The 26,699-nt window shown below is 40.1% G+C and overlaps 1 protein-coding gene across 1 annotated transcript in view; it reads right to left on the bottom strand.

Moving 5' to 3' along the window:
* Positions 1 to 1,876: 1,876 nt before the first annotated feature.
* The window catches only part of ezrb (ezrin b), a 41,154-nt gene continuing 16,331 nt past the window's right edge, over positions 1,877 to 26,699 (bottom strand). The window contains exons 4-14 of the mRNA XM_050058342.1: positions 24,905 to 25,000; positions 21,906 to 22,180; positions 19,821 to 19,904; positions 18,568 to 18,714; positions 13,882 to 13,978; positions 13,210 to 13,373; positions 9,395 to 9,525; positions 8,252 to 8,412; positions 5,269 to 5,361; positions 4,487 to 4,732; positions 1,877 to 3,381 (exon numbers count right to left, since the gene is read on the bottom strand). Coding sequence (XP_049914299.1) covers positions 3,217 to 3,381; positions 4,487 to 4,732; positions 5,269 to 5,361; positions 8,252 to 8,412; positions 9,395 to 9,525; positions 13,210 to 13,373; positions 13,882 to 13,978; positions 18,568 to 18,714; positions 19,821 to 19,904; positions 21,906 to 22,180; positions 24,905 to 25,000 — 1,659 coding nt within the window. The 3' untranslated portion in view covers positions 1,877 to 3,216. The remainder of the gene's footprint in view (positions 3,382 to 4,486; positions 4,733 to 5,268; positions 5,362 to 8,251; positions 8,413 to 9,394; positions 9,526 to 13,209; positions 13,374 to 13,881; positions 13,979 to 18,567; positions 18,715 to 19,820; positions 19,905 to 21,905; positions 22,181 to 24,904; positions 25,001 to 26,699) is intronic.

Here is a 26,699-nt window from a genome sequence, read left to right on the forward strand (position 1 = left end):
ACAGTATGTTGTCTTTTTTTCATCAAAAAAGTCATAGTATAGTATGTCATGTTTTGTTCATCAAAAATGTCATAGTATACTATGTGATCATTTTTTCATGAAAAAAGTCATAGTATAATATGTCATGTTTTGTTCATCAAAAACGTCATAGTATAGTATGTCTTCAATTTTTCATCAAAAAAGTCATAGTATAGTATGTCATTATTTTTTCGTTAAAAAAGTCATAGTATATAGTCAATTTTCCATCAATCATGTTATAGAATAGTATATCATCATTTTTTCATAATAAAAAGTCATAGCATAGTATGTCATAATTTTTTGATAAAGAAAACGTCATAGTTTAGTTTGTTGTCATTTTTACATCAAAATATCAAAGTATAGAATGCCACCTTTTTTTCATCAAAACGTCATAGTATAGTATGTCGTCAATTTTTCATCAAAAACGTCATAGTATAGTATGTCGTCATTTTTTCATCAAAAACATCATAGTATAGTATGTCGTCATTTTTTCATCAAAAACGTCATAGTATAGAATGTCATCAATTTTTCATCAAAAACGTCATAGTATAGTATGTCTTCATTTTTTCATCAAAAACGTCATAGTATAGTAAGTTGTCAATTTTTTAATAAAATACGGCATAGTATAGTGTGTTGTCAATTTTCCAGCAATCCTGTTATAGAATAGTATATCATCATTTTTTCATAATAAAGTCATAGTATAGTATGTCATAATTTTTTGATAAAGAAAACATCATAGTTTAGTTTGTTGTCATTTTTACATCAAAATATCAAAGTATAGTATGTTGTCAGTTTTTCATCAAAAAAGTCATAGTATAGTATGTCGTCAATTTTTCATCAAAAACATCATATTAGAGTATGTCATGAATTTTTTCATCAAAAATGTCATAATACAGTATGTTGTCTTTTTTTCATCAAAAAAGTCACAGTATAGTATGTCATCAATTTTTCATCAAAAATGTTATAGTACAGTATGTTGTCAATTTTTTAATAAAATATGTCATAGTTTAGTATGTGTTCAATTTTTCATTAAAATCAGTCATAGTATATTATGACATAGTTTTTTCATCAAAAACATCATAGTATAGTATGTCGCCATTTTTATGATAAAGAAAACGTCAGTTTAGTTTGTTGTCATTTTACATCAAAAATATCAAAGTATAGTATGTCGTCATTTTTTCATCAAAACCGTCATAGTATAGCATGTCATCATTTTTTCATAAAAAAACTCATAGTATAGTGTGTCGTCATTTTTTCATCACAAATGTTACAGTATATTCATAAAAAATGTCAAAGTATAGTATGCCAAAGATTTTTCACCATAAAAATATATAGTATAGTATGCCGTTACAATTTAATTCAAAAAAGTCATGGTATAGTATGCTTTAAACCTTGAATTTTAAAAAAATCATATTATGCTGTACAAACATCCTAAGAGAAATATATTATAGTATACCATAATTTAAGAAAGCCACAGTACAGTGTGCCACGTCATAAAATGTAACAGAATTTCATAAAAATGAGAAAATCTTTGTAAAGTATGTCATAGTATGTCATAGAAAATGTCATAGTATAGTATGACATTAAGATTTAATAACATTTCATGAAAAAAGTCATGTCATTTAAAAAAAACAAACAAACAGTAGTAACACGGTAATTATTTAATTTAAAAGTAACAAAAAGTCATAGTAGTGTACGTCACCAGAAAATGTAAGTGCTTGGCAATGTCAGTATAGTATTCCATACATTTTTAACACAGCATCATAAAAAAGATTCAAATAAAAATCATTATATAGTGTGAAATCATGTGCATAGACTTTCATTCATACAGTGAACAAAGTAAAAACACGCTAATGTGTAATCATAGATTTTTCTTTATTGCCAATATGTTGAACACCTCATTATAAAATCCTGTTCATATACAAAGGCCAGCAGAGCTGAGTGTTTCCATTACAGTGTCAGTAGATGCTACTCTAGTCCGTGTCCAGAGAGAGGAGAGTGAGGCGTTGTGCTGTCTGGGTCTGTCCATTGCGACCAAGCTGTAAAATGAAAACGTGCACCTCAACTCTCATTAGGTTTAAAACTAAAACAACTAAAAGCTTTTTTTTTTTGTGGCTAAGCACCTTGGCTACGAAGTGAAGACCAACTGTCTGAGACTGATCCCTGCAGAGGGACAGTCAGAGAGAAAGGCCACTTAGGAGGGTAAAAGCACTCAACACACGCTCATCTCTCACTCAACAGCGACATGACACAGAACAGAGACATAAAATATATTAAAAAACCTAAAGAGTCCCAGTCGACACAGAGCTCTGAGGATACAGACTCTCCTCGGCATGCTGTGAACTGCACGGCAAAAAAAGTACCTAGATAGATAGCAATCTCATTAACTGATTTCATGGCATGCAGCTGGATATTTCCTACAGTAAAAAATAATAATAATTTACAGTTAAATCTCTTTAATTTAGTGATCTAAAGGTAAAACGTATGGAACATGAGACTGCTAATATTTTGGTGAATATATAAAACCTTTGAAACACATTAATGTTCTCATTATCATTAGTAGATAGCAAAAATATACAAACCAAGATGAAATACCCTTTTGAATGTCCCATATACAGTATCAATATCACACTAGGCGTGATCTTAAACAACTGTATGAGAGATATTAAACATACATAGAAGTGTTCAAATATAATGGAAAACAAAAACAAAACGTACATTTTCCTGCTTATACTGTTTCCCCCCTTTCTGAGTGGCCGCTATGAACGACAAGCTGTCCTTTTCTTCCTACGTGACAAACGACAGACATCAAAAAGAAGCGAGGCTTTGATTACATATTACATGTGCACATCGTGAAATTATGATAAAATTGGCTAGTCCCACTACTTCATCACACCTCTGGATATAAACAGTAATGATTTGGTCTGAGTTCAATCAAAGTACACAATCAAATACACAAATAAGATCTGAAACACTAAGAAGAGAAAAGGTTTTGGCACTAAGTTTTCTTCCAAGGATTTGCAAAGCCCTGCACGCTCTCGACAGGAGCGTGTCTCTCTGTACGTGACGCTTATACTGCTCCAGTTTCGTCTGCAACTGGTGTGTGTCATACATGACTTTGTGCATGTTTGTGTGTGTCCATGTGTGTCAGCCGAGATGTAGTGACCATTCAGAAAGGGTGAGTGGTTGAAGGCTTCTTTATAAGGCCTCGAACTCGTCGATCCTCTGCTTGGTGTTGCCCTGCCTGATCTGTCGCAGGGTCTTGTATTTGTCTCGGCCGGCCTTGACGTTCTCGCTGTGAAGAATGTCGTTCTGGGTGTTCCTGGATTCATCACGTGCCTGAGCCAGCTCTGAGGTCAGGGCCTGTGGGGGGAAGAGACGGAGAGGAGTCATGAGATGGAACCTTGAAACAAATCCAGTAACTCATACAACTATAGAATAAAATGATGCCATAGCAGCACCACCTTATTTTTATTAATTCATCAATTCATTTTCCGTAACCGCTTCTCCTGTTAGGGGTCGTGGGGCTGGAGCCCATCCCAGCTGATATTGGGCGAGAGGCAGGGTACACCGTGGACAGGTCACCAGACTATCACAGGGCTGACACATAGAGACAGACAACCATTCACACTCACATTCACACCTACAGACAATTTAGAGTCACCAATTAACCTGCATGTCTTTGGACTGTGGGAGGAAGCTGGAGTACCCAGAGAAAACCCACACTGACACAGGGAGAACATGCAAACTCTGCAGCACTGTGCCACCCTGCAAGATGTAAGTTTTGCACGACAACAGAACGTGTTCCCAGTGTGGATAATGGTGAGATGACCTAATGATGAGTAATTTCAAACTGGGTGTGCAGTGGTAACACCAGGGAGAAATTAAGGGTGCATTCTCACCTAACCTGTTCGGTTCGGTTTAAACAAACTCTGGTGTGAAAGCTGTTAACCGTCTGGACAGGAGGGTCTAAAGGACCTGGTTCAGTTCATTTGTGGAGTGAAAGCGAAGCAGTCTGACTGCAGGATTTTGTGACCGTAAGGCGTTGTGTCCATCAAAGCGGGGTTTTTTGTTGTTGTTTTTTGCCTAGCTGAAAATGGCAGGCACTCCTTTTTTCAGCTGAGATGCTCCGGTTGTGTCTGTTTGCTTTGATACAGAAGGTTATAATATCGATGCGAGGTTGAGTACTTGCTCTGGATAAAGGGAAGGCTGAAGCAGGCAGGGAGAGAGGACGGATCCAGCAGTCAGTGTGGGTTCATGCACAGTATTTTCAGTATCCCTGTTTCTTTAACTGTCTCTGTTTGTCAGCGTTAATATATAATAGGTCCGACTCCAGTCATGACTAATGATCCCCATCATCAGTTATTTGTTTGTGACACCAGAGAAGATACACAAACACACACAGTAACGATTAATTAAGTAATGATTGACTGTGTGAGTTGTTAATCTAAGATCGCACTGTCCTCACCTTCAGCTGCTTCTGGACACGTTCGTTCTTCTCGGCCTCGGTCAAGCGATCCTCCTCGTTGCGGTGGTCGCTGATGCCCTCATTCTGCAGGTCGGCGCTGTGCGTGCTGGCGTTCTCCTCGCTGTCGCTGTTGTCGTCCAAGTGGTCGAACATGGGGGGAGGGGGAGGGGGGGGGGGGGGGGGCACCGTCATCGCCATCTGCAGCTCCTCCTTGGTCTTAACCAGATCGTCCTGGGCCTCCCTGGCCTGGAGGGAAGAGTCAGTAACACAGACAGACAGTCAGTTTACTCTTCTTCGTGTCATAACTGTGGTAGAAAATCTGATCTGTTTTAAATTTACCAAAATATTTAAAGTGTATACACAAACACAAATATTATATCCCTCCCTGTCCCGTTTAATGTACTTCTGGCTCAGGCCAAACTTCGATCAAATGTTCAAACTAGGCAGTGCTAATCAGGTTGAACCTAAAAACTTCTGTTTCTCTATTGTCTATATCTTGCCTCAAATGTTCTTAAAACATATTTTAATGCCGTGTTTAGCTGTAACAACGAGAGTTTGTGAACAGGAAGTGGGCACCATACTGTTATCTGTACTGTAAAAATGTTCAGCATTCCGGAGGTTGTAGGTTTTATCCCTCTTGAGCAAATACAAATGCCAAAGCCCTTTTCTCTCTTCTCTCTGGTCATGTAGCACCAGTTTCAAAAGTATTTGTGTCTTTCTACTGCCTCTTTTTATGAATAGAGCATCTCTCCAGCAGTGACATACTTCCTAAAGTCTCTCACCCTGAGCTGCCATGTGTCGGCCTCCTCCTCCTTGCGTTTCTTGGCCTCCTCCAGCAGGGCGATCTTGGCTGTGTGCTCTGCCAGCTCTGCAGCCTGATACAAAACAACAGGAGAAGCACTTGTTTAAGATTTAACACATGCAGGTGGAAAAAGACGTAAAACAAACAGCCAGATGAAACAAAAGCACATACAATGTCATTTTTGTACCTTTCATATTGTTGTCTTAAATCACAGATAGAATAAGCAGGTCAGTACCAACAGGGTTCTTACAGATTAATGCAGCGTTCACATAGAGTCAGACAGACGGACAACACCCTTGGGTGGAACAGGAAAAACGAACAGTCGGACGGAATGGCAGGATGGTAAAACAAAACATTCATGATAATATGTTGTGGTGATGATGTACTGGTGTTAAAGAATGGAATAAAATACACAACTAGGGATGCAGGATAATATTGGCACATCATCCGTATCAGTCACTTTAAAATGAACAATTGGTATTGACCAACATGCTTTTTCTTACATTGCATAATGAACGAATATTACATACATCAAAAAGCATTTTATTTCATGTCTCCATCTGCTGGTGAGCCGTCATGATAAGAGTATACATGTACAACATGATGTTGAGACTTGATTGCTTGACAATCACTCACATTAGGTGGGGAAAAAGTGTATATATCGATATCGTTATCGGTTACCAGTTAAATGAGTTATGTAGCAGGACATCAGATATTGGCAAAAAAAAAATCCAATATTGTGCGTCCCTATTTATTACATAAATAATTTTGTGTTTATTATTTCATGTAATTTTTCTAGTGATCAAGTCTGATTCTATTACACTTTATAACCTTTGGCCTTAATCAAAGCACCTACTTCTTTACAACAGCCAAGCGTAAAAATGAAAAACTTTTTTACATAATATTTGGACTTTTTGTCAGCAAACTGGCGTTTCCACTTTTTTCTGTGCAAACTGAAAATGTACAAATCATCTAATTGTGACCACTTTCTGGCATCAAGTAAAACATGCCGCTGTAATGTGGCTGTACTCATGAATCACTGTTAAAAGTCTTGATTGGAGGAAACATTAAATAACATTTCCGTCATTTTAAAAGACATTTCTGACTCTGACACACAAAGCTGAGGGTCATCTGTTGGTCAATGTGGGGCTGTCGGTGAGTGTCTGCCGCCCTGGTTTTTGCGGCGTGTCCAACACTGTTGGCACTTGTCAGCCCTTGTCGACTTTTTTGTGCCAGATTCAGCATGTTGAGTCAGTGTCCGAGAAGGCGGAGCCCATTGGTGAATGAAATCACTCTCATAAACAGCAAATGCATGAGAAGAAATGGAAAGGAGTAAAGCAAACAAACAGCTGAAGTCAAGAGGATGTGAGATCGACACCAAATTTTAATGTTGGGTAAGATTAATTGTTTAGCAATTCAGCTCATTAGCAGAAACAGTTCATAATTGTTTGTGTTTTGTTTTCTAGCGCATGGTAAATTTCCTTTGTTCTTTCAATATCATGTGTGTTGCTAATGTGCTAACCGGCTTCAATTTGCCTTGTCAGTCTTCCAGTTTCTCTTTTTGAATGACAAATACAGACTATAGTCGCTTGCCGTATTTTCTTCAGAACGTACATTCCAATTGGCTGTAGGAGGTGACGCAGCAGTCAGCCTTCGTCGCCACTAGTTCTTTGATGTTGGTTTGGTGTGTTTGAGCCCTTACAGTGATTAGATTTTAACATCTACATATAAAAGGGTCAAACAACATTTCTTGGCTGAGCTAAAAATCACTGTGAACAACAGTTTGCAGAGGCCTGATTGAAAACCTTTTTTAAGGCGTGGCACTTTCTCTTAAAGGTTTAAATAACTGTATATTTAATGGTTCAATCATCTTAGCTTTATTAGCAGCTCTCAGTACGGTCAGAAAATGAAATCATCTATAGAAGGAAATAACAGGAGAAGCTGATGTTTTGAGAGGAGCCTCCAGATGAAATGTAGCCAAACTCTGGGGCTGGTGTGGTACATTCCTTCTCACCACCACAACAATGTGAACAGCTTGTCTTTCACCAGACTGAACTAACCAAAGGCTTGGTATTAAACGGTACACCTGCTTTAGCTGTAAAGACACTAAACAGACTCCGGCCTGCAGTGGACCACTTGGCTGTGAAATTATGTGAGAGGTGTTCAGCTGGAAAACTGGTCCCTCGGTGAAAACACAGGGATACAGTCAACTATTATTAATAAGTTTCGTGCTCTCAAACATGCTGATAACACGACTTCCACATGTCGTCTTCAGTCACCGTCAGTGGAAGCTGCACGGAGACTTAATCCATTGCACAAGCGTCTTAATAGGGTTTAAGTATAAAGGGTGTCGCAGCAGGTGTCTGCACGATAAAACTGTGAATGTGGAGAAGGGACCGCAGCTTTACTGTCCAGGCTGTTAAAGGGAAAGAGGGAGCAGCACACAGTCCTGTGGGTGGTCCACAGACGAGCGGCTCGGGGTGAGGGGGCGGTTAGTCTGAAGTAACGGGGTGTGGTGCAACTGGACGCTACAAAGTGGTTTTGTCTGGAGCTGCAGTAGCCAGGCACTGCTGAATACACCGCCCTGCAATGTGCCTGGCACAGACCTGGACAAAGTACCGGCTGAGTGCAGTGAGAAAAGGTTTTAATTGATCTTATCTTGCAAACAAGGTGCCAAGTTTTCACATTTTGTTGATGGACATGCGAGGCTTTTCTTTGCTTCAGGAGAAAGCCTTTTTCGATATCATTTGTGCTACAAGCTGAAGTATAAACCGAATCAGTGTTTGCTAGAAAAACCCTGCATCACGCACATTAAATGAACGACCCTGAGCAAACGCTGCATTAAAAAAAACAGCCTGTTGTATACCCAGAAGTGACATGGCGTCATGGTGATTCACTTTAAAGTCAAACAGTGTTAGAAACCTGGTCCCTAAACAATTAAGCAGTGTCATTAAAATACTGACCAGCTGCTCCTGACTCTTCATCTGGTCCTCAGCTTGGCGGGCCAGCTCCTCTTTAGCCAGCAGGGCAGCCTGACGCTCGGCCTCCAGACGAGCTGCCTCCTCTTCGGCTCTCCTCCGCTCCTGCTCCAGCGTTATGGCTCTCTGGACCTGGTCTTGTAGGTCTACAAAAAATAACATGAGAGAAATGAAACAAACAGAAAAACTACTTTTTTATTCTATTTTTAATGCTCACAGCTACTGGCACGTAAATATAATCGAGATACTATGACTACAATTCCTGACCTTTTAAACCAGAACCATGAAGCTCTGTAATCTCCATTTTAAAAGAATACATCACACACTAAATGATCATGTGGTTAATAATTACTCGCCCAGTGTTACGCTGAATTTGAGGGGAAAACTTTGCTTTTCCTGTAAGTAAGTAAAGTGTTGGACATAGAGGTGCACGGTTGTGGCGAGGGTACGAAACAAACAAAACGACGGCACTAACAGATAAATTTACTTCTTTAATGTGGGCAAAATGAGCAGAAACAGATGCATTTCCAACCATAGACTTTTGCATGGCCCACCGCTGGGTCTCAGGCTGGGGTCATCTGTACCCTTTGACCCCCTGATAGCAGGACGCAATCAGCTGGAATTTAAAGCGTTTAAAAACAAATACTGCAAATCATTTGGAGCTAATTTACGAGCAGGGAACTCGTTAATCATTACTAAAGAGGAAGCCCCGCACTCACTTAATGATCTTAGCTCACTGTGTGTAATTTTATTAACAACAGGTGCCCCCTCAGGTCGAGCTTTTAAAGACACGCTGCTGCTTTACTGCCTGTAGACGAGCAGAAACAGGTAAAACTAGAAGTAAAAGAGTCAAACCTCACAAGAACCTTTTGTTTTCCTGGTTTGGACACTGAACAAAACACGATCCAAACACAAGATTAAGAAAACCATAATGGCTCATTCTGTACAGATGACATCACTGCTAAAGTAAAAAACAGATGCGTCATTGTTTCGGTTTAGCGCTCGTCATCCATGTTTACAAACAAGTATCCTGCTTTCATAACCTGTTGGCCTCATGCTCACCTACCCGCATGTGCACACAATCTAACTACCTCCACACACGCACTCACACACACATTTTTTTTTCACCTTTCTCTGCCTTCTTGGTCTGCTGCTCGAACTGGTAGAGCCTCATCATCAGATCCTGCTTCTCCCGCTCCATCTGCTCCTTCTCTCTCTCGATGTCCTCCCTCTTCTTCTTCTCCCTCTCCAGCTTGTCCCTGCAGATAACACACAGCCGTCGTGAGCCGACATGGTTGATGCGTAAATAACAGCTGACAAACGACAGTGGGTGAGATCACACACGCACAAACATTTGTGCACACACACAAGCCCAGATTCGGCACATGATTGCACGAGCTGCTCTTTTATCAGTGTTCAAAAAATGTAAACATCTCGTGCAGCTGTCATGGTCACACACTGTATATTAAACTCTATTAAAACTAATTTATAAAGAATATTTGCAGGTGATGTCTTGAAATGGCAAGATGCTGTGAAAGGAAAGGCGTGAAAACAGTTACTAGAGCGTCATCAGTAACAAGGACTTTTACAAGATTTCTACCTTTCAGGGCTGCAGCTCACCTTTTTTGTTATTACGAATAATAATAATAAATAATAATAATCTATAAAGGGTTATTATATAGTCAAAAATACATATCACAACTTCCCAGAACACCAGTTCAAATATTCAAATAGCTTATTTTGTAAGAAAATATAAAAACAAAACATGATATATTCACATTTTAGGAGCTACAACCAGTAAATGTTTGGCATTTTGTGTAAATAAAACTACTTTAAACAATTAATTAGTTACTGAAATTGTTGCAGATTAATTTTCCTTTGTCGGACTATTAAATTTATGAACTAGTCATTTCAGTCTCGCCTACATTCTGGTGTAAAATTTGTCTAAGCTTTGGTTTAGGGTCGGGTGCTTGACACTTCTGATGAGTGTCACTCGACAGAAAAAAATGTCGCTCGACACTTTCCTTTCATGTCATGCACCTGGAGAATTTTGTTAGGTTGCAGACAACATCATATTTTGTTGTGCAATATGATTGGTAGTGTTGCTATCATCACTATGGAGATAGTATTGCACACCAACTTCGACCTGCATTCAGTGTCTGTCTACAGAAGCAGTATTTGTAGTTATACGGATATCATCCAAAATCTGTGTAAAATGTTAAAATTTCAATGTGAACCATGAAAGGAAAACTTTTGTCAGGGGGCAGAATCTTTCTCTCGGAGGTTCCTGCTCTATTTGTACTCCAGCTTTATTATTAATTACAACCTGATATCTCCCTCAGGACTTAATTATGTTTATATGAGCCATCTTAAGGAGCTCATCAAACTATCTAGTAACTGTATTGGACACCAGCCCAGAGCCTCTGTCCGTCACACACCGCTGTGAGCTACTGTGTCTGTGAACCTTAACTCTGTCTGCTGGTGATCTAATGGTTCACCCACTGGTATTTACTGTGTTGACTGCTCAGCGTTACATCACAGTGTTTGAACAGCTGTACGGGGCAGACAGTGGGCCGACAGCTGTAGCTGAGACCGGGGTCAGCGTCCATTCACTTTCAGTTCAGCCAACCCAGGAAGCACATTTGCCACACTTGATGAGGAATGCTGTGTCACTGCCCAATGAAGTGAGGTTTCACTTTACATGCTGAACTGCATGAATGGTATCTGCCTTTTGGTGAAGCTGGTTCAGACAGCAGAGAACGAGGTCAAACTACGAAAAAAAGGCTCTGCTGGTCTTAATCGACTTCACGCTGTTAATAGTATCACAAATCCACAAAATCATAGTAATCTTATAGTGTTAAGGCCTTCACACACTGAGTCAGTTTTTACAGATGCCCATTACCCGAAAAAAATCGTTACGCTCAGAGACCTTGCACACTGATTCCGATGAGTGTTACTGTTGTATTCAGTGTGAAAATTCCCACTACGTGACAAAATGAAAAGACACATTTCCTCATTTGCCTCTCTCCACTGGAGTTACAAGTCTAGCTGTCATCACTCCCTCCCTGTCTTGTATTTGGCACCACAGCTGCATGAAAGGGTGGAGCTGTACTCCACATTCTGTGTGCGGTCCACATCCTCCTCCGCTTCATCATCATCCACCTGAATATTACTGACCTGCTGAAAGGGAGCTATCTGAGTTATAAAAAGATTGTGTGTCCACTGTTCTCCTGTCTTGTCGCAGCTGTGTCCCACCGCTACATTCTGTCACGGATTCTTGGTCAAACGGATGCGATAAAGGCAGACAATCGAACCTGTTCCGAAAATTTTAATGACAGACGAAAGTTTCGGACTCAGTGTGCGAACATGATTGACACAACGTGAGGTCATATTTTTTTTTAGACATGAGACACTTTCGGACAAAAAAAACTGACTCGGTGTGCAAAGGCCTTTAGTGTGCTGTATGAGTAAGAGGTGGTGCAGCCTATATTTGAGGAATATTTCACCCACTAGATGACTATTCCTTCACCAATTACTCACCTCGTGTTGAGGTGAATTTGTAAAGAAATCTTTGCTTTTATTGCATGCCTCCACAGTGAGAGAAGAATCCAATAACAAAGAAGATTCTTGATTAGTTGAACTCACAGGGGTCCACTTTTAACAACAGCTAACTATACCAAAACGTCCGTTTAAAAACTCACATCACTCGTTCAGTATAATCCGAGCCTCATTTATCCAGTCGTATGCTCAGTACTTTCCAAAACATTTGCTAAAACCTTATTATTCAAAATGGATGTTTCAATATAGGTTTGCTGTTGTTAAACACAGACCCCTTTTACTTCAATTCATCATGAAGTTTTTCTGTTTTTGGATTCGTCGTTCAACGTGTAGGTATGTAAGAAAACTGAATTTCCTGAATTCACCTTAACATGGGCTGAGTAACTGATATACAAATGGTCATCATCATTGTGAGAGAAGAAATTTAAAGGAAGATTTTTCCTTTAAATTTCTTACTCACCTTAGGAAGCTGATAAAATACATTCATTATCGAAACTGTGTATTTCTTTAAAAAAAGGTGAGGATTGCAAATTTGTCAGCGCTAACTCTTGTAGACCTCCAATGATTAGCTAGTCAACCAATTTATAGTCGATAAATTATCAATACGCCATTTCTTATGCAAAAATTCCAAACTTTTAAAGGTTCCAGCTTCTCACTTGCTTCTTACTTTCTTTGGGTTTTACATTGTTGGTTGGACAAATTAAACATTTGAAGATGTCACCTCAGGCTCTGGGAAAATTTGACAGGCAGCTTTTCACTATATTATGACCTTTTTATAGACCAAATAATAAAAAAGACTACCGATAATCAAAACTAAATTTAAAAAAAGGTAAATGAATCTATGATAAATGGTTAGCTGCAGCCTTTACTGTTGTTAGTTCAAATAATACACATTTTGCAAAAGGTACACGGTAATTTCATATTCAGAAATACATCAAAAATAGGGCTGTTTGGATATGATATTTTCTGATATTACTGTTTTTCAGTTTTAAAATACATATATAGTTTTTACTTTAGTTTTTTAATAAAAATGTATTCAATATCACAAAATGCAAAAATCACACAACAGTTCTGCTTGTACAAAACAAAAATCTTGATGACAGTTGGTAAATAACAGCTAGCTCTGCACTTGACAGTGGAATTGGTAGAATGATAATATAAGAAAATGAGCTAAAATTCTCTAAACAACAATCTTGGATTATTGCCCAGCCTGTGTAACATACTTTCATTTAGGCCTAAGAAAATAAAGTGGCCTAAATCCTACCTTTAGAAAGGGTTTTTATCGTCAGATGTCATTTTGGGATAGTGTGACTTTTGTCTGGGTGGAAGACTGATTTTGTAAGAAAATCAACACATCACATAAACGTGTGCAGACGTCTGCGTACCTCTCATCCTGTTTCTTCTGCTTCTCCTCTCGGGCCTGGGCCTTCATCTGCTGCACCTCGATCGTGTCAGGCTTGCGGCGGCGCATGTACAGCTCGTGGTTGCCCATGCATAGCTGCAGGATGCGTTTGTTTATGCGCAGTCTCGGTGCATAAAACACAAAGTCCTGAAATTTGGAGAAGAAGAAAGAGATGAGAGGGGTAAGAAAAAGAGGGGGCCGAATAAACTCTTGAACTGCCTGTTTACTGTGCTTTGCTGATAAAAGACTTGAGTAGTATCTCTGAGCAATAAATAAATGAATAAAGAAATAAAGACTGCTCCACTCAGTGAGAGAGGTGAAGGAGCCTGGGCTACACAGATAAGCCATATAACACTTTTGTGAGTGTCTGGGGTCCGTCACTAATGGCACTGCCCGGACAGTAGCCCTGTATGCTGGATCAGACTGAGGATATGTCTAATGGTTTATCTCTCCACTACAGAGAAACTTGATCCCACAGGTTCAAACAGAAGCAGAGAGCTTCAGTAGAGATGCACACCGCAACTTAATAGGCTCTAAGAGCTTCAATTTTTGTTAAGAGGAACAAGAACTCTTAAACTGGAGAAGACTGTAAGAGAAGTATGTCAGGAATAGAAATGTCAGCGTGGGTAAAATCGAGTGCTGATGTATTACTCACCGGAGATTTTTTGTCGATGGGCTTGATGATGAACTTCTTATCGTTGAAGGAGATGTTTCTGATTTCACTCCAGGGGAAGCCAATCTTTGGGGTCAATCTGAGGAAGTGAGCACATGAACACAAACGTTATACTGCTGTACGATGGCCACGATGTGATAAAACTGTTGACTAGCACAACCCATAAAAAGACATTAGCTGAAATAGCATAATGAGAATGTTCATCACAATGTTGACGATTCACAACTGTAGATATCGCTAGTGTCCAATGATCCCAACAGTTTAATACAGTGATTCCCAACTGGTCCAGCCACGGGGTCCAGATTTCTCCTCAGTCATTATTTCAAGGTCCACACAGTTTAATACATATCGCATCATACTTGTGTTTGGCCATGTTGTCAAGCTAGTTTGCTGTCTCAGTCAAGTAGCTGCCCATTAGTCACTCACTCCAAAGCAAGAAACGGCCCTTCAAAATAAAAGCCCTGTGCCAAAAATTGACTGTACTTAAAAATAAAGTGTGTTTTTTTACAAACTTGACATGTTTGCCAGTCACTTGCGGCCCCGTTCAGAATGGACCCATGACCCACCAGTTGGGAACCACTGGTTTAAGAGACAGTTCATTTAACTGGCTGCCCTACAAATGCGTAACAGCTAGTGACATAATCGGCTTTCTTACACGTTTATATGGCTCGTAACCAGTTTGTTGGGGTCTAGCAAAAAAAAGGACGGCACTTTTCTTTCTCTTTGGCAGTTTTGGCAGTGTCTTTCCCACTGTCTTTTTTCTATTTTGAAGCTGGACCATTCATTGGTGTGCTGTTGGAATATATATACGGTTTGGTTATTGATTGCTCTAAACTCTGGCAGCACTAGAGCGCACTCTGGTCACAGACAGAAAAGCAGAAGAATGCAAAGTGAAGGTGAAAGTTAACACTTCACGGTGTTGGGTCTGAAAGGTTGCTTTCACTACCACTCAGCTGTTGTCAGCTGTCGCCACACATAGACTCTAATTCTGTGGGAAACACTGCCGGTGCACTGTGCTGAGTATGATGCAGTGCCACCACATCGGTGTAATGCCACATCTGCAGTTATAAGTGACAAAATTCCATCAAGTGCAATGCTACTTAGAAAAGTGATCAAAATAATACGTCACTGTGGGATCTGAGAAATTACTAAAGATATTTTTTCAGTTTAACATTTTAAAAACTGGGTATATATCTGTCAGAATGAACTGATAATCCAAATAATCATTAGTCGCAGCCCTATTTGTTACAGATGGTTGAAGTGTCATGTAGACACAATCAAATACCACTACTGCTGTGTTACAGTAAACCTGACGGGCTGAACATGGATCTCTGTATCCACCGTTTGAGTCTGAAGGATGAATCTGGGGAGTGGCTCGCCGTGCTTTTGTGCCAGACGAACTGAACGGATGCCAATCTCATTCAGCACAATACAAAGTAGCACTGTAAACATTGACGAGCCGATAGTGTTGTAATCTAGAGAGGCAGCCATCCACCTCGCAGCGAAACTCTGCTGTGAAACTGTACTGCCTGGACTGGAATTTCACTCAATTACTGACACATGCTTGAGGAATTGAGAAAACAATGTGGAAGTTATCTCACCAATTGAATATTTCTATCAGAGTCTTGTGGTTTACGAAGCCGTGCTTTATCAAAGGATTCATGTTTGTAGATATTAATGTTGTAGTGATACGGTTTATAAAATCCTGCTGACAGTTTGGAGTGGCTTAGAAGAGGAAAGACGCTGTGGCTGGTGAATTGTAGCTGGATTTCATTAGTAAGTCTTTGGCCTTCTGTGACAAATATTACTAATGTATGAGAAAGGTAAAGGTTATTAGCAGCTGCTAACAATGACACATGGAACCAGTATGTTAAAAGACGCTAGTAATAAAAGGTATTTTTCAGGTTCAGGTACTGTTGCAGTCTCTTACAAGTAAGTCAATACAAAAACTAAATTGCAATTACAAAAAGTAAGAAGATTTGTACTGCTAGTATGTGTTTTTGTGGTATTGTATGGCTGAAACTAACAATAAGTTTCAACACTGATTATTTTCTCAATTAATCCATTAATCGTTTGGTCAATAAAATGCCGAAAATAGTGGAAAATGTCCTGAGACTCAATGTGAAGTCTTCATATTGCCTGATTTTTCCAACTAGCACTCAAGAAAAAACAATATATTCACACAAAATGAATAAAAGCAGCCAATCATCACATTTGAGATGCTAAAAACTATGAATGCTTTGCCATAAAAATTGATTTGAACAATTTATTAGTGATAAAAAACAGTTTCCAAAGCTGCCAGTGTGTCAACAAAACATATGTTAGGGCCTATGTCCACTTAGCGTGTTTATATCTGAGCACCGGTGTCTTTTATCAAAACAACCCAGCATCTTTTTTCTGTGCGCTCTGAGCGCTTCCAGCTGAACATCTCTGAACTTTTCAGAGTCGTCGCTGCCGCTCCGTTAGCTTCTGTCTATTAAGTTGTATAAAACTGTCACAGTAAAGACAGAAAAGCCCTTTGTGGGAGCAGATCGGCCAGCAGACACTGAATGTTGCTGGTGAGTGTTGTGCTTTTATCACCGCACGCATTTTAAGCTTGTGTAGTTAACTCTCTGTTAATGTAGATATTGTTGTCATAAAAACAAAACCAGTGTGTAGCATGTCATTAAAATAATGCTGGAAGCACTTTTTTATGAAGCCCTGGGATGAAGTCCGGAAACATTTTTTGAAGGGGTTTGAGATACTTATACCTGATAACTTAAGCAGAGAAATACCAAAGATAATTCTGATTTAGTGTGACAGTTAAAAGAAAAAGTGAGAGAACATTAATACATTTGGTTTACATGCATTTCAGATGCTAAACGGTGGTGATTTGCAGCATTTTTTAATTGTAAATCCAACATTAGAGTGAGTGAATCTGACGTCTGACTGGTTTTGCTTGTGTGCGTTTGAGTAGGACGGTTGCTAAGACAAAACCCTGGATCAAGAGCACCTCTCTAAACCTCTCATATAAAATGAGCAGCGCTCTGCTTGGCAGGGCAGAAGAGCCTAAGGAGTTAACCCAGCACCAGACTGAGCCTCGGCAAAGCTTTGGCTGCACTGCTGCATTGTGGGCCGGCTGCCCTCATGACAGTGTTGTAGGTTAGCCTCACATTCTTAAGTGCCGCACAGCTTGAAAAACCAGTCGGCGTAGCCATGGTTACAGCAGAGGGCACCATGGAAGAGAGGCATTTCTTTGCTGATCCCAGTGAGCACATACAGAGACAGAAGGACCCGGCAGGTTCTTTAACAATGTGTTTCTTGCTCTTGTTTAAGGCTTCACACCACAGTTAACGTACAGTAAGTATCTAAATGAGAGACTGGATGAACTCTAACACAATAGCACTTATAGTAGTTAAATCATTTAGACTTTCTGAGTAGACATAAGACAAAGAATTAGCCGGTAAAGGTTCAATTAGAGGCCTGACATGCTAAACTTTACCCCGTCACCGAGTTATTCATTTCTTCCACAGAGGCAGACAAAGCAGACCACACTGCTTTCAATAGACGCTGGCATGAAAGCTGACAGTGCAGCCGGTTTAATATGGGAAGAGCTGCAATCTGGGAGCGAGCAACAGAGCTCAGTCAGAGCAGAGTGCTGCTGGAAGGCACAGGGTCAGTGACTGAAAGGCACCTGGGATGAAGTGCTCCTTCAACACACTTCACTCCAGTCACCCTGCAGACGAGGGCAGCAGCCACAGGAGACCTCAGAAGTCATTTCACCCAAATAGAGGGTGATTACCTCCCAAACTGTCTTGCCCTATAAACAAAGTGACAATCACAACCAAGACGAGCCTGGATTCTGGCTACACCCTTCCACAAAAAGTAGGTTTCCCTCGCAGCACAATGCCAAACAAAGAATCATTGGAACAAACAAATACAAAGGAGGAATATTTACTTTTTTCCTGTGATACTGTCTGTGGGTAAACAGGAGGAATGGGTGGTGATTAACCACATGGAGCTCGACAAGTCTCAGGCTAGAGCTAGCGCCAAGTCAGAAGGGAATAAAACTGAAAAGTGGAAAAATATGGTCTGCAAATGTACAGCAGGGATTTTAATGTAAACTATCTTAAGTATAAATGGAACACAAACACGTACTTTGTGCTCCAGGGGGTAGTTTTTATTACTCAGCAGTATGTAGGGTGGTAACTGTACCTCTATAAGCAGAGGTGTGAACAAAAGACGTCCCATTTAACCCATATATTTACAAGAGACGATGACGCAGGCGCAATTATATGCAGAAAAAGGCATAAACTCTAAACCATAATATGCGATTTGGGTTGAAAAACCTTCAAGATAAAAACACATTATTTCAGCTCAAATCTGCAAATAATGTTACTCCAAAGTAAAAGCAGGTTTAAGATAATAAAGAGCCATAAGAGCAAGCTACTGAGTTTTAATCTGTCTTTGGAAATACTCCTCCCAAAGTTTGTATCCATTGGCCTTCATTGTTATTCCTGTCAAACTGTCTGCAGCCAAACAGGAATAGTGATTAAGTACAGACATGGATCTGGCCCAGCCAGTTTAGCTCTGTGTCACAGGGCTGCAGCTCCTGTAGCAGCAGGCAGAAACAGACAGAGAAGACACTGACAGCAGGGCTCTTTCAGAGTACTTAAATGCAGCGCTTACTTGTCATCCTTCTCATAGATGTTGAGTCCCAGGGCGTCCACTCCCAGCCACAGCTCAGTTCCCTTCTTGTTCTTGATATCAAAGTAGTTGATTCCGTACATTTCCAAGTCCTGGGCGATCTTCAGGTACTCCAGCATAGCGTCCTCCCTGCAAGAGTGGACAGAGGACGACATTAAGTTATTTTTTTAAATGTATTGTTATAAACGCAATGAATAAGATTCACAGAAGGTAAGAAACAATGGTGTCACCAAGTGGTTTGCGCCTCGAGCTTGGCATTTTGGCTGTCACCATCTTGGATTTTTGAGCCATGAGTGATCCTATTTGGACGTGAGGGTGGAGCTAATCCTAATGCTAGCTGCTAGCTTGGTTAGCACAGTGAATTTACTGTCTGTGGTTAACTTTGACAATGCTAATGCTAATTTTTACTCGCAAAAATACATACTTATAACCATTAAAAACAAAATGTATTTACCAAAAAAAAATTGAACATCCAACTGCTAAGGGCTCATTTATGCTCAATGCTAGACATCTATACAGACACGGACGGAGACCTCTCTCTCTCTGCGTTCACTTCATCTGTATTTGTGCATGTTTTCTGAAAGCTTACAGGCAAAACAGACGAAACTGGCTACTGGCTGTACGTACCTGTGTCAACATATAGGACGCATGGAAATATGAGGGCAGTGACATTTACGATGTTAACGGACGAATCTATTTGGGTACCCTAAAAAGGTATTTAGTACAACCAAATTCTGAGTGAGACTTTTTAAACCAACCAAAATGTTGCAATTAACTTTCATAAACTGAAAACACACTGAAACAGCGATAGCTACGGTTACGCCTATACCCTCTGAATCCAGAGTTATGCTATGGTGACGTTACCTAACCAACGTTGTCGCCTTGGTAGCGACTTGTCAACGGACGGCACCCACCTGTCACTCAAAGTGGGCATGCCCTTATTTGTGCATGACTTTTAGCCTGAATACAATTTAAATAGGTGAGTTATATAAAAAGTCACTCCCGACCGTTGTCACGAATGTAGAAATTAGCTATAAAGACCAAAACTACTTTTCGTATCAAGTTGTAAACAGGTTTATTTCTGTTGTAAAGTTGGGCATTTTAATATGGGGTCTATGGGGATTGACTCGCTCTTGGAGCCAGCCTCAAGTGGCCATTAGAGGAACTGCAGTTTTTGGCACTTCTGCATTGGCTTCATTTCCACTTAGTTAGATTACATAAAAACAGACACTCACTTCAACATCAAACGGTGCTCCTCGTGCCACACCTGAATCCTCTCCTCCCACTGCTCTCTGGATAACTTATGCTGCTCCAGGACTCTGTAGAAAGAGAGAAGACAGCAGCAAAGATCAGCGACATCACCTTACAGAGACCAAAAACAGGCAAGACAATTTGACATCTTTGGCTTTGGTTTGATAAGTAACATTAAGGCCTCCATTTTCATGCGAGCATTGCCTCGTGCAAAGTCCAACTTTGTTTTGGTGGAGTGTGTGTGTTTTATTTTTCTTGTCTGCATTACTTTGGTATTGTTGACTTTTCTCTCACTGTGACTTGCGCCACATTGAGAGCAAAGGCGCAAGAGGGTGTGTACTACTGGCATTCCAGCAGCACACTGCAACTTTGAGTCAAGATTGATGCATTTCTTGCACCGTCTGACACCAACGTATCCCTTTCTAAAATCCCATATTAACACACTATTTGTTTTGTGATTAACTTTAACTATACATTCTCTAATGAGCAGAAAAATTCTGATTCTTAAAAGGCATCTCGTCAATATAACAGCTGCAGTAACATGGCATATCAAGGGCTGAAACAACAACATGAAGACAACAAGAAGTCTACAATGACCATAGAAACTTCTGTCCTCTTGTGGATGCTTTCCCCCGCAGAGTTTCAGTCTCTGCAGCGCAAATCAACAGCAGTGCTGCAGATTGTGACCACCTCAGGACACATGGGACAGACACAACTCACACACGAAAAACACGATGACCACCAGACATGTAAATTAAAGAGACATCATCACGTCCTTGACGACATATTTGAGCTGCTTTTTTGTCACACTTAAATATCGTTGCTAGTTCCTGACTTTTACAGGTGATGACTGGAGCCAATTCAATTGAGCAACCTTGTCAGCAGTCCCTGACACACCCAGCCAAATTGCTGTCTGCTTTCAACAACGGAAACACCAAAAGAACGCAGAACTATGTTGGCACACTGTTCGTTATGCATTTGGCTTGCTTAGTGGCCTGTGCGATAACTAATGATGTAATAAAGCTTTGATCGTCCTCTTGAACGCTCTGATGCAATCACTAAGATACTCCATTATGTTGAGTTTTAACACGTGTATGTATGCATGTATCTATGTATGCATGCCTTAGAAGCTGAAATGGCAACTTTACTCACTGGCAAAGGAAGATAATCTGAATAAATGGCACATAAACCCCCCCACAAATGATTCAAATGTTTCAGATTCATCAGTATCTCATAAAACTTTTGTCGTTTCTTTGGCTTCCAGGGTGGAAGTGGCATTCGCTCCTTCCTCCTATAAAATATCTGTCATTAATTTAATAATCTGACCTTATGAAACAAAATTATTTCCTGCCTGAGCCAAATGTAATTGCTTCAGTTTAATAGGCCAAGTGTATTACTAAACAACATTGTGCCTTTTGATCTAGGCGTTAATGAAACTAGAATTACCAGCCTGTAGCTATATGCCTTTGCGAACCTGTCAAGTTACAGTTAAAGTTTACAATGCCTAACACACGTCTTCCCTTCGAAGGCACAGAAGATCTATACAATTACCACAGTTTTAAGGTCGGCACCCAAGATTAGAGTCACCAATTTAGTTTGCGACCCTTCTGTTCCTGAGATGATGTTCAATAATGGCCAAAAAAGTGTTTTACAGACCATTATGATGTCACAGTGAAGTTGGCCTTTGACCTTTGAGGTTTATAATGTCATCACTTAATTTTATCCTATTAGAAATGTGTGTGAAATTTTGTCATAATTCGCATATTAATTCTTGAGTTATGGCCAAAAACATGTTTCTGAGGTCACAGTAACCTTTAACCACCAAATTCTAATGAGTTTATTCTTTAGTCCAAGTGAACGCTTGTGCCAAATTTGAGGAAATTACCTCAAGGCATATTTGAGGTATCGCATTCATAAGAATAAGATGGACGCAAGGTCAGAATGACCTTGACCTTTGGACCACCACATTCTAATCAGTTCATCGCTGAGTCAAAGGAACGTTTGTGCCAAAATTGAAGAAATTCCCTTAAGGTATTCTTGAGATATCGTGTTCACGTGGCACATCTCACCTGTGTGGCAGCAGGCGTTCAGACTGCAGGTATCCTGGCTGGTGGACTTCTTTGTTGTAGTCTCCGAACTTAGCCTGAACAGAGTAGGAGGCCAGCAGCACGGCTGTTTCTGGTGGACAGTAAACCTCGTCGCTCTGGATGCCTTCCTTCACCTGCAGGAAGAAAAGCTTCTGGGTGATGTCCTGGACCAGCTCCTCGGACACATCCTCTGGGAAGAACTTGGCCCTGAACTTAAACTGCAGCGGGTTCTCTTTCTTCATGTCCTGGGACGACACCTGGAGAGGAACAACAACAATATACAGTATTGTAAATATGTAGCTGCAGCCTGCTAGCTTTGCTTAGCATAAAGACTGAAAAAGTGGACAAAGCTAGCCTGGCTCTGTCTGAATGTAACAAAATCTACTTACCAACACCTCAAAAGATCAGAGCCTTAGACTATAAAAAAATAACGGATGGGGCCACCGTGACATCACCCACTGGTTTGTGGAGTCCCATTCTGAAGCCTCAAGTGTGGCTTTTTGGCTGTCGCTATCTTAGATTCTTAGAGCTAAAAGTGACCATTTTTTACGAAGGTGGAGCTGTAAATGAGCAAAAGGTGGATTTGACTCATAGAGTGTAGTGATGCCTCACAGACAGTCCACAACCATTTTTGTACCAGGCTGTAAACATGTTTATTTCTGCTGTAAAGTTGGGCATTTTAACATGGGGGTCAATGGGGATTGACTGGCTTTTGGAGCCAGCCTCTAGTGGCAATTAGAGGAACTGCAGCTTTTGACACTTACATGTTGGCTTCATTTTTTGGCCCCAGAGGCTGCTGCTTGGGCAGAATCAGGTTAGTCATTTCTCCCTGTTTCCACCCTTTATGTTAAGCTAAGATACCGCTGCTGGCTCTAAACACATATTTAACACACAGACCTGAGATTGGCAGCAATATCCTCATAAAACTGTTGGGAAGAAAGTGAATAAGCACACTACTCCCAGAATGTCAACCAGCTGGCAAAGCTACAGTGTACTGAGTATTATCAGTTGAACACAGGGTATGAATCAAGACTTTTATTTTCTAAGATTTTAGAGCCAAGAAATGGTGGTTTCAAATTTAATCAGTACAGATTTTTTATTTTACTGGTGTAAAAATATGAATCACGTCTCTTTTAAAACCTGAAATACTCTCTTTTAAAGTTTATAAATTAGGAAACAACTCAGACTTCCGCAGTTTCATGGATGCACTGCCCTTACTGAAAGGGGATCTACTACACCCATTTAGTGGAAATACACTTTAATAACTCCGAGCTACAGTATGTGTTTACACAATGTGCCTCTTCCTCTAATTTCAAAACAGGAACCAAGCGGTCTTGATGGAGAGAATGGGGCCAGGAATATTCCAGCTTGAGCGAGGCATTGTGCTGATGAGCTGCAGTGCAGCGTCAGCACACAGTGTACAGTTTACTGCTGCTGACTGAGGCAAGCATAACCCTTTCTCTCTCCCACTGACCCCTGTTTATGATTATAATGTGCAAATAGGCAACGTTCAACATTTCTCTAGATAGATTAGCATGGTTTCCTACATTTGTTTCAGTCCGGAAGACATTCATCAGATTAGAAAGAAACAGAGTTAATCTATTTGCTGTATTTTTTACAGTCTGTACTGTGGTCAATGCTGCACTATTAAGCATAGGAGCCAGAAGAGTCAGGTGTATGTTTTGAATAGTACACAACCAATTAAGCATGACACTCCTATAACAGTCGGCCTCATGTTGAGCAATTTAAAAGAATAAGGCTCAAAATCGATGCAGCAGAATCAGAGATATCGCCTTTTTTTATTCCATTCTTCTTTCTTGTCAAAACCTTACGCCTACATTACCTACGATGCAACTTGAGCAATGACAGATTTGATATAGATTCAGGTGTGTTATGCTTGTGGCTATAAATGTAGCATCAAGCCGTTAGCCCAAAGCAGAGATGAGGAGCTACTGAGATCTGGTAAGCTCACTTCTTTTTAACTCCAGATTTCTTTGATTTTCAAACTTGTAGTCTTCAGATCTAACCCCCATCTGATTTCTGGAGCAACAAAAGGTTTTATATAACATTTTCACATATTAAGTTGTACCTTTCGAGACCTGTAAACAGGCTTTGATGTGTAAAATCTGCAGAGTTGCTCTTCAAGAGTTTACCTAAGCAGAACCCGAAGCTGCAGGGCTTGGTAGATCATATAGAAACTGCGATACCAAAACAATCTCAAACATCTGGAATTCTGCTTATTTGCAGGCCTGACTTCATTCCTCTGGTTGATTTACTCTTTGCATGACAGATTAAACGAGCTGGATTGTGAGCAGCTTCGGGACAAACAGTTAGTCAAGGTACAGTAACCCATGTTTACTCAGGGACAACAGAGAAGAACCAAAAGCAAGTCTGGTTCACAAAGAGTTCAAACTCCCGTCAAATAATCAAGTGTGGCGCTCTGACCCACCGGCAGACGGAACCCGGACAAAATTAGCTGCCATATCGGAAGTGGAGCCACAATACAGCATGTGAATATATTCATAATAGAGTGGCTACTGATTGACTCGAAAGCAAACACTGCCGCTGAGAAAGAATGCATTCTTGCTCCATTGTTCATAGAATTCGACTTCATAGGGAGGTGTTGCTAAAACTGGGACATACTTGAGAGACACTGAGTGAAATGAACATGGAGGTATGTAGGTGGTGGGTATCTTGATGTGTAATGACAGAGGAATTTCACTCTATTAAAGAAAAATACCTTTGAAACAAATTAACCCCAAATCCATGGCAGTGTAAGTAACATTATGTGGTCGACTTCTTACAAGTATTTACAATCAAAATGATTCATGATCGAATTGTGAAGTATAAAACACACTGGAATCCTTTTTCCTGAAACCATAATAACCTAAAAACCATCATAACTTCAGTATTTCGAAGACGGGAGGATTATCTTGAGAATATATCAAACAAATTAAGCATTTTTTAAAGATGGATCTTACCTTTTTGTCCAGTTTTAGCCAAGTGTAGTAACCTTTGCCGTCCATATACTGAAGGCCAAAGTACCAGACCTCACGTAAGCCGATTGTTTTCACCACCTGCACAGAAAAGGAACAAACAAGAAAAGTCTTTAAACACGTTTGATCCACTACAAATGATTATTTTCTTTATCCATTAACTTTTTTAAGTTAAAAAAATTAGTGGAGAAACTGCCCTGACAAAAATCTCTGAGGTGACGTCTTTAAATGTTTGGTTTTGTCTCACCAAAAGTTGAAAAAAAAAAAAAAAAAAAACTCTGTTCAGTATGATATATTACGAAGAGATGCAGCAACTCCTCACATCTAAGAAGCTGCAACCTGAAAAACGTACGCACTTTTTTACTATTCTTGCTTGATGAATGAAAACAATTATTTTTCTGTTAATGAACGTATCCCTTCATCTCTAAAACACACAGGAAAAGAGCCTCAGTGTCTGTTTTCAACATGACCTGGATACAAAATGAATTTAAAAGTCAATAAACACTCTCCAGATAATATCATCTTCCAGGAACTTTTGTGTAGTTTCAAGGCAAGAACATTGTAATGAGAGAAGCGTCTACATGATTAAGTGATGTAATATCAACTTAAGAAAGGAGAAGCAGGAACTTCCCTAAATTTGACCAGATTTAAGACTCTGTTACTCCAAAGAAATTCACAACCTGCTCTTTCAGGGAAACAGACCATGAGATTGTGGTGTAACTGTAGGAGTCAACACAAAGAGATCACACCTCAAAAATCAATGAGGTAATTTTTCCCATGAATGGAGCACTGATGCCTTTCTTCCTTTACAGCGGAGCGAGGAGTCATGAAAAGGCCTTTGAAGACTTTACAAATGCTGGCGAGGCCCAAAGAAACTAACCTTAATGTGACATACTCAGGTACCAGACTAATCTGGTGAAACACCCTCATAGCATTACACATTCCCAGGCCTGAGTACGGACTTGGCTACGGTAATGATACAAACAGTCAATTACTGCCAGGACAAATAAAGGTACACTTTAAAACACTGTATGTTTGTCATCTGAAGGCAGTTTGGCAAATATGTGTTTCTGGAAATGGAGATGGTTACATGGATGTCACTGAGACTCAACCAGTCCTTGTACTGATCTTTCTTAGAGTTTATCTCTTGAGACTGGCACTAAGGCTGCAACTAGACTGTTTTCATTATAGCTCGACGAGTAATCAAATTATATTTTCAATTATGATTTTGGCTTTCAAAGACTATGAAAACGAGATAATCGCGATAACAGCTCTAGAGTCAGTAAAGATCTTCCAGCTGAGAGATGAGCAGGGAGATCTGAGCGCTAGTAAGATGGAGGGAAGTTTACCACACTTCATTTATACATACTACCCACACTGGTACGATACAGAGCTGGTTAAAAATCGGAGAAATATCCCTTTAAGAGTGTTTTCTCTACTTTAAGAAACACTTATCTCTCTGTGATATGCCACAGCACACACGAGCACGGCGAGGACTGGTCTTTAACAAAGTGGCCTTATTGTTTGACCAGTGAGGAGGAGTGATACTGTATAACGAGGGCGTGCTGCATGACCAGCATCCTGTCTCTGACTCAAGGAACAGACTGAGAGGGCTGGGGCGAGGCGGGGGGAGTCCGTTACTTTCTGGCAAAACTGCAACAGCTAAAACTCATTATTAACGTCTAAAAGGTAGATTAAGAGTCCAGTTTTAATTTCAACCGCACTGGAGACATGAGAGAAGAAAGTTTTCAGATCAGCAATTTGAAGATTGTTTTAACCT

This window comes from Epinephelus moara, chromosome 12 (genome assembly GCF_006386435.1).
Source record: "Epinephelus moara isolate mb chromosome 12, YSFRI_EMoa_1.0, whole genome shotgun sequence".
NCBI classification, from domain to species: domain Eukaryota; kingdom Metazoa; phylum Chordata; class Actinopteri; order Perciformes; family Serranidae; genus Epinephelus; species Epinephelus moara.